Source organism: Anoplopoma fimbria, chromosome 15 (assembly GCF_027596085.1).
Source record: "Anoplopoma fimbria isolate UVic2021 breed Golden Eagle Sablefish chromosome 15, Afim_UVic_2022, whole genome shotgun sequence".
In the NCBI taxonomy this organism is placed as follows: Eukaryota; Metazoa; Chordata; class Actinopteri; order Perciformes; family Anoplopomatidae; genus Anoplopoma; species Anoplopoma fimbria.
The window spans coordinates 8,336,230-8,350,457 of record NC_072463.1 but is presented as its reverse complement, the minus strand read 5'-3'; the positions used below and the strand labels follow the sequence as shown (position 1 = coordinate 8,350,457).

Here is a 14,228-nt window from a genome sequence, read left to right as displayed (position 1 = left end):
GACAGATTTGTTTGAATGTGATTTGAATGTTTCCCGCCATGTAGTTGTTTACCCTCTGTCGGTTAATCAATCATTTACATTCTCCCTCAGCTGGCTTTGCAGTCCTCCTGTAAATATCAGAGACAATTGGATCTTTTCTGCAGTGCAGTTGACATCAGTTGCCCTAAAATGCTCTAAAAGCCTGTTTTTTTTTCTGTGAACCTAAATTCTTTTTAATAAAATAAAATCTGTAATCGATTGATTGACCCGTGTTTGTGTGTAGAGTTTGACAGGTCACAACAATCTCAACTCAAGGTTAACTTGCTCGCTTGTTCTGCAGCAGTCAGATTGAGTTTGCTCAGTTGCCATGGAACTGTAGGTGTTCGTACTTTCTATGATATTGTGCTCTTTTCTCTTCCACGTTGGCTTAAGTTGAGTTTGATAGTTCCCTATGTACCAGGGTCCTCATAAAAGATTAGTCAGGGTTTTATTTCCAGTTCAAAGTGCAAAAGAACGAATGGAGATGGACGTTTTAAGAGCAGTTAGAATGGTAAAAATGCATCCAACCACTGAAGATATCACGGTCTGAAAATCTAAACAAAGTCTGCTTTCATCCTTAAACCTAATGCTATGGGAATTACATCATACACATTATATTGTTCAAATATGAAAAACAAAGTATTGCATTGTTAAAAGTAGTAAGTAAGCAAACACATGGTATTGAGTCCATTATTTATTTTACAAATGGCGGAGCAGAGCCAGCCAGAGAGGGAAAGGCACAGTGTCAGGATGACTTTTTTTCATGACCTCAAATGGACGACATCAAACACGGGGAGTGCATCTGAAAGTGCTAACTACTGTACACACCAGAAACCTTTTACTAAATACAACTCCACTAATTCTATCATGTTGACAGTTTGTTGCCCGTGTTTCATCGGCGAAAAACTTAATCTACTACCTTTCAGATACGATCTTGTTCAATCTTGTCCCAAGTGTCAAAGTGACCAATATGGCCACTACTGACAGAGCAATTACCTCAATTGTGTGTGTTCAAGTTTGTATTTCAAAAACACAATCAGTGAGCTGGAAGGGAAATTTGGAGCTGCTAGAGTGGTGCATGACTAAACAATCGTTTACTTGGCAGGCAACCCAAGTCGTTATTTAGAGGTCACGCTGCAGTTCATTTGAATGCCTGGTCAGTATCAGAAAAAAGATCCCACAGCGAGTTCCTTTAGACAGTGTTGATGAGGACACGGTTGGGGTGTGCTTCACAGAGGAATGTTGGCGTGTTTCTTCCAGGGATTAACTTGCTTCTTGCTGGCCAGCACCTCCAGATCTCTGCAGATCCTCATGCGAGTGGTCGCCGGTTCGATTATGTCATCCACGAAACCTGAAATAAACAGTCGGCCGGTCAGAAACTGAAGTGTATGATGCATGTTATCGGTGCGTGTGGACTTTAAAAACACACGCACAATGAGGAGCGGCACATCATTTTTTTTTTGAGTGCTAGAAAGAAGTGAGAAAGTTGACCTCTGAGAGCAGCTGGGAAAGGGTTGGCGAACTTCTCCGCGTATTCAGCTTCTGCCTCCGCCTGGTTCTCCTTTCCTCTGAAAATGATCTGAACGGCGCCCTGAGAGGGAAAGAAAGAAACAGACCATGTGTCGTCATCATCAGCGATCACCAGGTCAGAGATTGTCTTCACATTGTGATGCTCCTTCATGTAAACTGTTTCTCCATGCTGTTCTGTTTTGTGCCAGGTCCTCTCAGCAAAAACACTGGTGCGCTTCTCTTTCCAGCTGATGTCTTTGAGAGCACGTCAGAGTTTCCAGAAACTCTTCAAAGGAGCTTTCCACAAAAGCCCCGCTGGCACAGCAGATGCGATGGCGTGCTTCGCTGCCGACCTTCATGCACACTATCGAATCAAACGAAGGAAAGAGAGAGAGAATAAAGACGGACAAATAGAAAGAACGAGGGTGTTTGTACCTTGGCACCCATGACGGCGATCTCAGCAGTGGGCCAGGCGTAGTTCACATCTCCTCTCAAGTGTTTGGAGCTCATCACGTCATAGGCTCCTCCGTAAGCCTGGGGTAAACAAAAACAAAAAACACACATCCAGTCATGTGTCTTATGTCTCCAAGTCCACAGTGAACAACATTTATTCTGACTTTCCTTCCCCCCAGCACACACTTTTTTTTTTTAAACTTGAAAGCATTCATTATCTAAACCCAGGGTTTTACTGCAAATCTGAATGAAATACTTTTCAAATTTGCCTAAGCCAAGTAAAAAAAAAAGCACTGCTCTATTCATACTGAAGAGCAGGCAGCATTGTCAAGTCGAGATTATAGCATTGTTATGACCCCTCCCTTCCACTAGGGGTCTGTGTCCTGTTAGCTGGCTCTAATTCCTCTTTCAGGCTGTTGATCATCAGCTGATGAACCACACCTGAGTCAGGTGGAGTTCAATATATTAAGACTCTCCATCTGAAATGGGATCTTTTCCTCGGTTGCTCTTCCTTGGCTGATACGGCTGCAGTTATTTTTATTTTTTTTGCTTTACGCACCTTTCTGGTGATGATGGTTATTTTCGGGACAGTGGCCTCTGCAAAGGCAAACAGCAGCTTGGCTCCATGTCTGATGATGCCTCCGTACTCCTGAGAGGTCCCTGTTGACAACCATCACCGCGGTTATATTGAGTGTGAGTGGTCATATGTGACAGTAGCTACATTTTCAATGTTAAGTAACACAGTTTTTAGCTTGAGTGTACAGTACATGATTTATCCTGGTTCGCCAATATTCAGGAGAAAGATACCTGGCTTTCTCCCATACCAAAACGTGTTACCGTTGTGTATTTTTACTGTATCTGTATCTCTCCCTGAGCTTGCAGCTAAATCTTTAAATGCAGCCAGTGTACAGTATGTGCACTGCTAGATTTTCAAAGAATACCTGGCAGGAAGCCCGGCACATCCACAAAGGTGATGATGGGAATATTGAAAGCGTCACAGAAGCGTACAAAGCGGGCTCCCTTCACTGAGGAGTTGATGTCCAAACAACCTGATAAACAAGACAGATATTCAGAACTGAGTAGTAAGACTAAATCACAACAAAGTAGATTATTAATTAAGTAACAATGCCTTTGTTCCCAACGTATTCCCGCCATGCTCTTTTTAGGACTGGGTTTGTTTGCATTTATAATTTAAAAAAGGGAAAAAAATACAGAATGAAATGACCCAACACTGATAATTAATCCCTTCCGATTGCCTCTCTTACTTTTGGCCCCTTCAATTATTTTACTCACCAGAAGCCACTTTGGGCTGGTTACCCACAATGCCTACAGTGCGTCCGTTCATGCGGGCAAAGCCCACCACAATGTTTTTGGCGTAGCTGGGCATGAGCTCAAAGAAGTCGCCCTCATCCGCTATCTGAACAGATGATTAAGAGAGGAAACCTTTATTAATTACAGAGATTAAATAAGTTGTGGTTGCACATATCAGTGTGTGTGTGTGCACTTACTGCTTTAATGATGTCCAACATGTCGTAGGCTTTAGTTGTCTCCATCGGCACGATCGTTTCCAATGAGCGAACCAGACGATCGCTGGAAAAGGGACGACGTGTCAGGCATGAGTTGAAAAAACAAAGAGATATTCTCCCTTTAATAAGTTATTGTTTTTCTCTTACAAGAGGAGGTCAGGGTAATTGTTTACCTGCTGTCGTGGCACTCCCTGATAGGAGCGGGATCCTGATTGCTCAGTGGCAGGAAGTTGAAGAACTCTCTCATGTTGAGCAAGGCTTCAACGTCATCCTCAAAAGCATGGTGAGCCACGCCTGAGAACCAGACGGGAGACATTCAATTAAGGTTGAAATATCGAGTCAAACAGAACCCTGAACTCCTCCTTTGACATACGAACTAACCAGACACAGTGGTGTGTGTTTTGGCTCCACCAAGCTCCTCCTGGGTCACGTCTTCGTTGGTGACAGACTTCACAACATCAGGTCCTGTGATGAACAGGTATGATGTGTCCTAGACACAGACAGACACACAATTGTAAGAGGGAATACAATCCTAGAAAAATAACTGCATAATTCATTATGTATCACTTTACTGCACCGTTATCCACAATTAGCTAAAAGTAGCAGAATGCTGACTTTAAAAAAATATATGTAACATTTCACTTTGGATGTATGCTGTGGCAAAAAAAAAAAAACATAAAATGTTGATATTAGATAATTACTTATTTTTAAAAAAATCATAGGAATTAGTTTAGTGTTTTATTTGTGCAGCTCCCTACCTTAACCATGAAGGTAAAATCCGTCAGGGCCGGGGAGTAGACGGCTCCTCCTGCACAGGGACCCATGATGAGGGAGATCTGAGGTATGACTCCTGAAGCCATCACATTCCTCTGGAAACGGAGAAACGTTTTGTTTTTTTACTTTTGTCATTTGGAGCGTCTGAATAACTTTAAACCTCCAGCCCGGTGAATTTCAAAATACCAACATTTTGATATGTTAAAAGCACAAAAATGTGAGGAGGTTAAAAAGTAAGTTGTTTTTTTTGTCAATGAGCAGTGACATGCAAATGAGTTTCTATACCAGGAATATATCTGCATATCCAGCCAGAGACTCCACCCCCTCCTGGATCCGAGCTCCTCCAGAGTCGTTCAACCCGATGACCGGGGCTCCAACTGTCAAAGCCTGGTCCATAATCTGAGAGCAGAATTGTTTTACGTTGTACATCCATACTCTCATTTTCTATTTCGCTAATATTTCTATATAGTAGCTGTTACCTTACAAATCTTCTGTGCATGAGCTCCAGAGAGACTGCCACCGAACACTGTGAAGTTCTGAGGGAAACCCAAAAAAGTCAAAGTTGATGGACAATGTTTTGCCTTATATTGAATTTTTGAAGATGTCGGCCATATTATCTGCCCAGAGAATTGTTTTTGATTCTGCAGTTTTACATTCCTTATGATGCAAATTAAAATAAATGCACTATAGGAATGTACTACTGTTTTTGTTTTATTTTGTTTGTTGTGTTACTGAATTCCATTGTGCATCCCTGTGTTGCATAATGACAATAAATGATGAATCCGTTGAGTATAACAACATGTTGTACCTGACTGAATACATAAACCAGCCTTCCATTGATCCTGCCTCGGCCTGTCACGACGCTGTCGCCTGGAAACTAGGACAGAAAGAGACAAAGATATTACAAGATCAAGTATTTCAAACCCCAGTTGAAGAAAGAGTTTCTTGTTTCCAGTGGATGAAGCATGACGCTGCTGAGTTGTGTTCTGCGTGCCGGCTGGTACCTTGTTCTTGTCCTGCTCCATGCCGAAGTCAGAGCAGCGATGCTCCACGAACATGTCCGACTCCACGAAGGACTCCGGGTCCAGCAGAAGCTGCAGTCGCTCCCTGGCTGTCAATTTACCCTGCAACACAAAACACCACGTTACTACACATTTACTGAGAGAACACTACAGGTGCATGTTACAACAGATACCATGATACTATACACATTTGTGCACAGTATTGTTGATCATTTAGAAGGATGAAATACTGATTTTTTTCCCTATGATTTTACAACCTTGATTTGACAGACACTAAACTTGCTGGATTAGCCAAACTAACCCTAATTACTTTCTGAAAAATAAACTATTTCACCAGATATTTTGATATCAAAATATAATATTCCATAAATCTACAGGGGGTTTTATCATTATCACTTCCTTCTATAGGTTAGGTTCACTGACACTGATTTTATAGAGTACCATCTCTAAGCCTATGACACAAATTTATGCCAAATATTGAAATACATCACAGTATATACTGACAACCTTTTGTCAGAGTGTCAGTAGGCTGTCACACTGCAAATCAGCCGACGTGTCACTTAACAGGTAAGAAAGTTTGTATTTGAAGGTCATTAAAATGTGTGAGAGAGAAAAAACAACCTCCAGCAGCAACTATTGACTTTGAGCCAAGCATGTGAGCAACTCCAGCTGTCAGTGTAGCAGCAAAAGCCACTGACATGTTACCTCAACATGAATAGAAGAGAACCAACATTGCTTTTACCCTTTTGTGTTGCACATCTATTCTCTTCTGATCTCCTTGCAGCGCCATCTCCCTTTTCTTGTCGATCCTCTGCTTGACGCTCATGGGGCTGACGGAGCTCCAGCGGCAGTCCTGTTGCAGGGTCGTCGGCGGCATTGCTGCAGCGACTGCGCCATATTTCACGGGCGTGAGACTCCTGAAAGACGCCCTCAGCCCGTTTAACAGTCCAGCGCTTCTCCGGGCCATACTGAAGGCCGCCATGTTTGCCTGACTGGTGTGTTCTCGCGATGGCGATGGGCAGAGACTAAAGCGTGTGTTCTGGGCTCTCACAATAAGCCAATAAGAAAGAAGGATTGCGTACCACGTGGTGAGGGGCGGGACCTGGGAGGGACCAATCACAATGTCCCATCCTTAAGGCCTTAAACCCTGAACCCTCAAGGATTTAAGTTACCTGGTAAATGGTAGAGTGTGAGAGGACATGAAATGATGTAAATAAGAATGGGACAGCACTTTGCTGCAACATACAGTACCAGTCAAAAGTTTGGACACACCTTCTCATTCAATGGTTTTTCTTTATTTTTATTTTTATTTGTTTCTACATTGTAGATTAATATTGAAGACATCCAAACTATGAAGGAACACATATGGAATTATGTGGTAAACAAACAAATGCTCAACAAACCAGAATATGTTTTATATTTTAGATTATTCAAAGTAGTTGAATGAGAAGGTGTGTCCAAACTTTTGACTGGTACTGTATCACGTTACCATAACAACGTCAAAAAATTATGTAAAATTATAGGTATTTATTTTAGATGTTTTACTCCCTGATTTGAACGTCCTCCAGGCTCTTTCCTCAAAAGATGAGAGGTTATTTCAAAAATTAAATGTTTGATGAATAACTCTGTGTTATATAATCTCTGATTCCATTCCTCTGATTTCTTTATTTAATATGATGTGTTCTTGATTGAATCGAATTCATTCTGCATTGAAACCAACCTAAATTGAAACTCTGTTGTTCAGAGGTAGGAAAAGAGGTTTGTTGTTTTAACAACTTTTAATTTTCCAATCAATTCTATGTCAATAAATGGATAGAACTGTGAGAGACAATTCAGTGACAACAAAAACTTTGGTGGAAATACCAATATAACATGTTGATTTTTTTACCATTAAACATCATTGTAATCCTGTTAAATGTATATTTTCTCAATAATAGTAGTATCACACGGCCAATGGTACTGTCAACTGGTGATTCAGCAGTACAATTTTTGTTATTGAAATAACTTTATATTTCATATTTACTTGTTTAATTAGACACATTTTATTACTTTCTTCTTTAAAAAATTTTTTTTGATTTTTTGTGGGCAGGTTATTGTGTGAATGAGGGAGGTGCTGTGTTTTGGTTTTTTTAATGTTCCATTTGTAATCATTAATGTTTCTGAGTTAATGTAATGAGACAGCTGAACACCCATGATTCCCTTTTTTTTTTTACACTGGTAACCCCATGGTTAACATCGCATTGCAATGAAATGTGGGTAATTCCTTTGGGCAAAGTATGCAGAGATGCAGATTTACGGAAAGGGTTCATAAATGTACTACGTCGTGTACGCCGAAACTGTTTGTAGAGATGATACATTTGTAAAAGTAGCCGTTTACTTCTTGTTGAAGTATTTGTGAATAGCATCAAGTAAACATGGACCCAAGCTCCCTCCCTCCCCCTAACCCTAACCCTTGGTACAAGGAGTTATTTCCCCCATTTGTCTCTAAAACTATTTGTTCAAAAGATTTCAGTCAAAGTGTAGACTGCCCAATGGATATTCTGGGGAATATCCTGTTTTACATATAGGCCACCCTGTTCAATAACAGTAATATGTTCCCTGCAGATAAGCCTATGTACTTATGAGTTAAACAGATATATCTTTATATAAGTGATTTTTTTTTAAGTAGAACAGAAATTGTAACCTCTGAGAAAAAATATATAATTCACCATAACTTAAAAAATGAAATAAATAAATCATTTAAATGATGGGATAAATAACAGCATTTCTTTCTGGGAAACAATTCAATGTCTCAAGGATCATTGGTGTCCACAGGAACAAATGCATCAACTTAATTTCACTGAAATAAATATATTTGCCAATGTTAATATATGTAATATGATGTATTTTTGATTGAATCGAATTCATTCTGCATTGAAACCAACCTAAATTGAAACTCTGTTGTTCAGAGGTAGGAAAAGAGGTTTGTTGTTTTAACAACTTTTAATTTTCCAATCAATTCTATGTCAATAAATGGACAGAACTGTGAGAGACAATTCAGTGAACAACAGACTGGTGGAAATACCATATATACAGTACCAGTCAAAAGTTTGGACACACCTTCTCATTCAACTACTTTGAAGAATCTGAAATATAAAACATATTCTGGTTTGTTGAGCATTTGTTTGTTTACCACATAATTCCATATGTGATCCTTCATAGTTTGGATGTCTTCAATATTAATCTACAATGTAGAAAAAAATAAATAAAGAAAAACCATTGAATGAGAAGGTGTGTCCAAACTTTTGACTGGTACTGTATATAATATAACATATTTTTTTTACCATTAAACATTAATGTAAGCCTGTTAAATGTATATTTTCTCAATAATAGTATCACACTGTCAATGGTCCTGTCAACTGGTGATTCAGCAGTACAATTTTTGTTATTAAAATAACTTTATATTTCATTTTTACTTGTTTAATGAGACACATTTTATTACTTCTTCTTTTAAAAAAAAAAATGTATTTTATATAAATGTATTTTTGTTGTGGGCAGGTTATGGTGTGAACGAGGCGCTGTGGTGAGAGCCGCGTAGACCGACGGTAACCAGGGTAACTAGGTGAACTCTCGCGCGATGATCATGCCTGTCGAGAGAGCTTGATGCGAGGAAAAGTGGAAAATCGAATGATTGATACATTTGCAAAGCGGCTAGTTAGCTATGTTTCGGTCGCTGCTTGCCAAGTATTATAGTACAACGTATCAGAATCGTAGGCTCTCGAGTCACAGCTTGCATTTCCTCCCACGCGGGAGGCATAAGGCGGACCTGCGGGTGGGGTGGGGGTTACGATACGGTTTAATGTTCGCTAGCTAATTCGGCTAGCCATGCTAACGCAAACTGGTTAGCTTTGTTTACATCAAGTGCGCGCCTGGGAAACGTTAGCTAATTGCTAACAGAACAAATGTGTGGTCCTCGGAGCAGCTTTTCGTTCAGTTAGACATCAACAGGCACACAGCGGTGGATAGTGAACGGGCTCTATGGCTAACATTGACCACCTCTCGTTTAAATCATCCGGCTGATGTCGTGAGCTAACGCTAGCTGCACAATGCTAACCTTCTGATCATGGGTGGTTCTGATCATTTGACTCGCTGTTTGGGGGGTGGGGTGGGGTGGGGAGAATGTGAGTAGTTATACCCAAGGGTCTGATTGGTCCTTATTAAAAGGAACTTACATTATAACCTGAAAGCTCTCGCTGGTGAATAGAAACAACTATGCTAACTGTAGCTAACGTTAGCCGCCTGCAGAGCTAGCTAACGTTGTGCGCGTTTATCGAGAGCATGTCCCTTGTCTGTTATTGTGTCTCTTCTATGTTCACGTGCCTGCACTGACACACTGGAGTGGCTGATTGTTGCTCCACCAGGCCTCCTCGTATCTCCTCTCTCCGCTCTGAGGCTTGGCTGTCTGCAGCTCCGTCGCAGTGAGTGGCTGGATTTATTTTTTTATTTTATTTTTTCTCCCCGGGCCCGTGTTTTCCCCGAGTCTGCGGAGCACACTGCTATGAACCCCGTCAATGCTACCGCTCTGTACGTGTCCGCCAGCCGGGCCGTGCTGCAGTGTGACCCGCGGCAGCCTCACACCTTCACAGAGATGTACAAGCTGCTGCCCTTCTTCAGACAGTCCGTGGCATGCCTAGTCTGTGGTAAGCATCCTACACATATCAATGTATAATATCAATGCATTTAACTCCCTCTAATGTGGTTTGTCTGTGGTAAGCATCCTACACATATCAATGTATAATATCAATGCATTTAACTCCCTCTAATGTGGTTTGTCTGTGGTAAGCATCCTACACATATCAATGTATATATAACTCCCTCTAATGTGGTTTGTCTGTGGTAAGCATCCTACACATATCAATGTATAATATCAATGCATTTAACTCCCTCTGATGTGGTTTGTCTGTGGTAAGCATCCTACACATATCAATGTATAATATCAATGCATTTAACTCCCTCTGATGTGGTTTGTCTGTGGTAAGCATCCTACACATATCAATGTATAATATCAATGCATTTAACTCCCTCTAATGTTGTTTTGTGTCACCTCACTGCACCATTAGCATCATTATTTTCCCTAAAAGTGATTAGTGTTTCATAACCTCACTATGCATATTGACTGATGTGTTGTTGGGCGTGCGTGTGCTCGCAGCAGTTGACACGATTTTTTGTCGTGCTCTCCGTGGTCCCCTTAGCAACCGAGGCTGAGCCCCAGTCATCTGTCCTCTTGACAAGACAGATGACTCCTCTGTTGTTGTCTGCTGCTGCAGAGCCATGTGTTTCCTATCTGTGTTTTATTTACTCACCTCGCTTAGGTAGTTGAATATCAATTTTGGGACAGCTTGCATTGAGAAATGGGCAATATTGATTGAAAAGGGATGTTGTTTTTTGGCATTATAATTTGTGCAATATTTAACCAGAAGTATAGGTTGAGTGATGTGAGCAGTGAAAATCATTGATGTGAACATAGTGATTACACAGGTTATGAGCCTTCTTTGTTTATTTAACTAAATAGACAGATAAGTTCAGAAAAAAGAAACGCCTGCATTTAACGTTATAGAAACAATTAAAATCCCAGATTAGTCAGTGGTCACGATATTGGTTTTAAAGTTATTGATTTCCCTGATCTGCTTGAAATGCATCAGTCGATACTGAAACTATTTCATTGATCAACCGAAAATATTCTGCAACTCCTTTGAACTGCTGGTCACACTAAACAAGCTATTTGAAGGATAGCCTTCTGACGGTTAATGGAAAATTACTTTAAATTACTTTTTGATAGTGCCATAGTTGCTGCCTATAAGTGCAAAGGGGATAAACACATGGATTAACAGCTCACTCTTGTTTTTGTCTCAGGTAAGCTGCTCCAGGATCCCGTTTCCCCAACACACGCAGAGTGTCAGCATTTTGTTTGCTTGGGCTGTAAAGGCCAGAAGATGCAGATAAGGCCGCCATGCAGCCGCTGTAAGGATTATTCCTGCTTCCAGGAGAACAAACAGCTCTCTTTGCTGGTGCAATGCTACAGGAAGCTCTGTCTCTATGTAACTCATTCGCCGCTGCTGCAGTCGATCAGCAGCCATGTGGGAGGGTCTCCAGAGGTTCTGGCCCTGCTAGAGGAGGTGCTAATGTCACATGAAGAGGAGATAGAGACGGAAGACCCAAGCCTAGCACAGGAAAATGTGAATCCATCTGCCCTTAAGTACCTTACCCCCACAGAGGCACCACCTGCTCCTGCAGAGCTGTCAGCTGTACCCCAGAGCTCCTCCTCGGACCCTCCTCGTTCCAATGGACCACAGGAATGCAATGGAGAAATGCTGGAGGACCTGGATCCTTCTTCTCCTGAGCTGGAAGTATGTGAGCTGGTAGAGGAGCAGCCACAGGCAGGCCTGTCTGTGTCAAGTACTGGTTGTGGTGGTCTGGAACTGAGTCTGACCACTGGACCTTTAGCCCCAACGCCAGGCACTGTGTGCTCACTCAGGGATGGGGAATCTGGCAGCAGGGAGCTGGAGGAGGGGGAGGTGTTGCTTCTCAGTGTGGAGGAGGTGTTACAGACTTTGGATCCCCTTCAACCTGGTCAAGATTCTCCTCATACACAGCCAGAGCGCATGCACACGCACCCACACATAACTACGGACAGAGCACACACTCCAATGTACATACAGCTAGACTCGACTCACAACTACACGCATATTCAAACTGACAGGACTAACACGGTGGCAAGTCATGGTGCTCACATACACGCATCTTCCTTCGATCCCCCTCCGACCTCCAAGCCCCCGCCAGTCCGCCTTAAACGAAAACGTTCTCGTTCAGAGAGTGATAGGGAAAAGGTGAAGCCCCTCCCTATCGCCTCCATCCTACAGGGCCCCTCGGCACATTTACACACTCCAAACCCTTCTCAGACACTGTACATGCAACCACCCACACCCTCCTTAACTGTACCAGCACACACATACTCGTCCCTTCCTAACGGGGTGCCGCCCAAGCTCAGCCGGCCTGCGCCGAACCACAATAAAGCTGCCAGAAAGCATGTTGATGCGGGCCCTAAGAAGCCCCATGCGAAGGCTCGCAGTGGTGGAGGCTCCAAGTCAAAGGACGGAGTCAAAGACCAGCGGTTGTTGTCAGGCTGCCTTGTGCCCCCAGCGCCTGTTAGGCCTCCATATAAGAAGCCTGCGGAGAAGAAGGGCTGTAAGTGTGGCAGGGCCACCCAGAATCCATCTGTACTGACATGCAGGGGCCAACGCTGTCCCTGCTATTCAAACCGAAAGGTGAGAGTAATACCAAAACATTTCTGGGTCAATTTTCATTTATTTTACTAACCGCAAGATGCATTTTTCTATTTAATCAGCATTTTAGAACTCTAATAGCATTTTTATGCGATTGGGTGTAGATGATTGTTTTATTAAGTGCAAGTGTAAACATTTTTTGATAAAGCTATGATTAAAAAAAAATTGTAAATGGACCGCTGGAAGAGTAGGTGTTGCCAAGATAACAACTAATGGCAATTCGATTCATTGCTTTAACACTTACCAGTTTGTTGATGCAAGCAATGGCAGTTGTAAATCTTAACGAGGGGCTTAATATTTATCTGTAAACAAAAACTGACACCTGGGATTTATTTGATCTGGAAACCAGGTTTGATAATGTAAATGTATTAAATATTACCATGAGGCTAGATCGGTAATTCTGCAGCTTATATGTGACATGGAAGGAATTCAAATAGACTAATTTTCCTTGACAATTTTCTTATTCCTCAGGCATGCTTGGATTGTATCTGTCGAGGTTGCCAGAACTCTTACATGGCCAACGGGGAGAAGAAGCTAGAGGCCTTCGCCGTGCCAGAGAAAGCCTTGGAGCAGACGCGGCTCACACTCGGCATCAACCTCACCAGCATCACCGCGGCGGCTGCACTCCGCAACCCGGCAACCACCAGCATCCGCGCTAACACCCTCCTCAACGTCGCCACAGCAACCGGGACCCCTGTAACCACAACATTTCTGTCGCCCAGCCCCCCACAAGAGCCCAACTATGAGGACAGCCTGGAGCTGCTGATTGGATGAGAGGCTAGGGACTCCCAAAAAACAGACAGCTCGATGCTGATTGAATGTGACGGCTGATCATTGTGTCTGTCAAGACAACCTGTACCTCCCCACTACCAGAGGGGAGGCAATAAGGCAGCTATGGGTCTGTCCTGTTCTGTAACCTGCTCTCCTTCTGTGTTGGAAAATGCTGAGTAGTAAGACTAGCATGGGTGTGCCAAAGCCTCCTGTATTGTGCCTGTGTGCCGGTGTGTATTGTTGCCTGTCTGTAGTTAAACACTTATACTCAGTTCCAAGGCTGTTCTGTACTCCAGAGGTGCTTTTTTTTTTTCGTTCATAAACCACAGACATACTATTAGAGGCAATAGGAACCCAAATCAGTTTTTTTTTGTTTTTTTTGTTAGTGTCTGCGCACCATTATAGATTTCAGTGTGCGCATGTGTGATTTTTGGTGCATAATGATAACAAAAAAAACCGCATCATCAAATCTCGTCACCTGTCACAGCATTTTCCATGTTTGAGTATTACTCCGTGTGTATTTAAGAAGTGCATAATCGGTATCAGGACGGCCCTTACTAATCCTTAACCCTGTATGTGTTCACACCTTAATTGTGAATGAATCTTGTGACTAATCTATGGAGAAGTTATGTCCCACACAAGACTCTATGCCTTTTCTATCTCATTAACTCACTCAATCAAAGTACTGTTAGACTGATAATGAATTTGTCTTAATGAACTTGACTGATGCAGGCATTGTACAGGCAGCGAGATAATGTCAAAGCACTTGGCTGGCTCCACAGTTTCTGTGCATGTAAGAGAGTGTGTGTATGTTTGTGTGTGTGTGTGTGTGT

The 14,228-nt window shown here is 42.2% G+C and overlaps 2 protein-coding genes across 2 annotated transcripts; one reads left to right on the top strand and one right to left on the bottom strand.

Annotated features, from left to right (window-relative positions):
* Positions 1-681: 681 nt before the first annotated feature.
* On the bottom strand, positions 682-6,317 carry pccb (propionyl-CoA carboxylase subunit beta). Its single transcript, XM_054613819.1, has 15 exons — positions 6,045-6,317; positions 5,285-5,404; positions 5,089-5,157; positions 4,760-4,816; positions 4,566-4,679; positions 4,265-4,375; positions 3,888-3,996; positions 3,680-3,800; positions 3,489-3,570; positions 3,274-3,397; positions 2,922-3,029; positions 2,540-2,640; positions 1,963-2,061; positions 1,510-1,609; positions 682-1,369 (listed from the first exon to the last, which is right to left on the bottom strand). Exons 1-15 carry the CDS (start codon positions 6,282-6,284, stop codon positions 1,248-1,250), a joined length of 1,677 nt encoding a protein of 558 aa, XP_054469794.1. The 5' UTR covers positions 6,285-6,317; the 3' UTR covers positions 682-1,247.
* Positions 6,318-9,469: 3,152 nt separating this feature from the next.
* Positions 9,470-14,228, top strand: LOC129103522 (E3 ubiquitin-protein ligase MSL2-like). The gene is made up of 3 exons (XM_054614027.1): positions 9,470-9,981; positions 11,195-12,606; positions 13,096-14,228. Exons 1-3 carry the CDS (start codon positions 9,840-9,842, stop codon positions 13,396-13,398), a joined length of 1,857 nt encoding a protein of 618 aa, XP_054470002.1. The 5' UTR covers positions 9,470-9,839; the 3' UTR covers positions 13,399-14,228.

Bases quoted from the DNA above. Each gene is read 5' to 3' on its own strand.
- pccb (XM_054613819.1), bottom strand. From the start codon at position 6,284: ATGGCGGCCTTCAGTATGGCCCGGAGAAGCGCTGGACTGTTAAACGGG. The intron at 5,405-6,044 runs GTAAAAGCAATG...TTTGTGTTGCAG, and splicing joins TAGATGTGCAACACAAAAGG to GGTAAATTGACAGCCAGGGA. The intron at 2,641-2,921 runs GTATTCTTTGAA...GGTTGTCAACAG, and splicing joins TGTGCCGGGCTTCCTGCCAG to GGACCTCTCAGGAGTACGGA.
- LOC129103522 (XM_054614027.1), top strand. From the start codon at position 9,840: ATGAACCCCGTCAATGCTACCGCTCTGTACGTGTCCGCCAGCCGGGCC. The intron at 9,982-11,194 runs GTAAGCATCCTA...TTTTTGTCTCAG, and splicing joins CGTGGCATGCCTAGTCTGTG to GTAAGCTGCTCCAGGATCCC. The intron at 12,607-13,095 runs GTGAGAGTAATA...CTTATTCCTCAG, and splicing joins CCTGCTATTCAAACCGAAAG to GCATGCTTGGATTGTATCTG.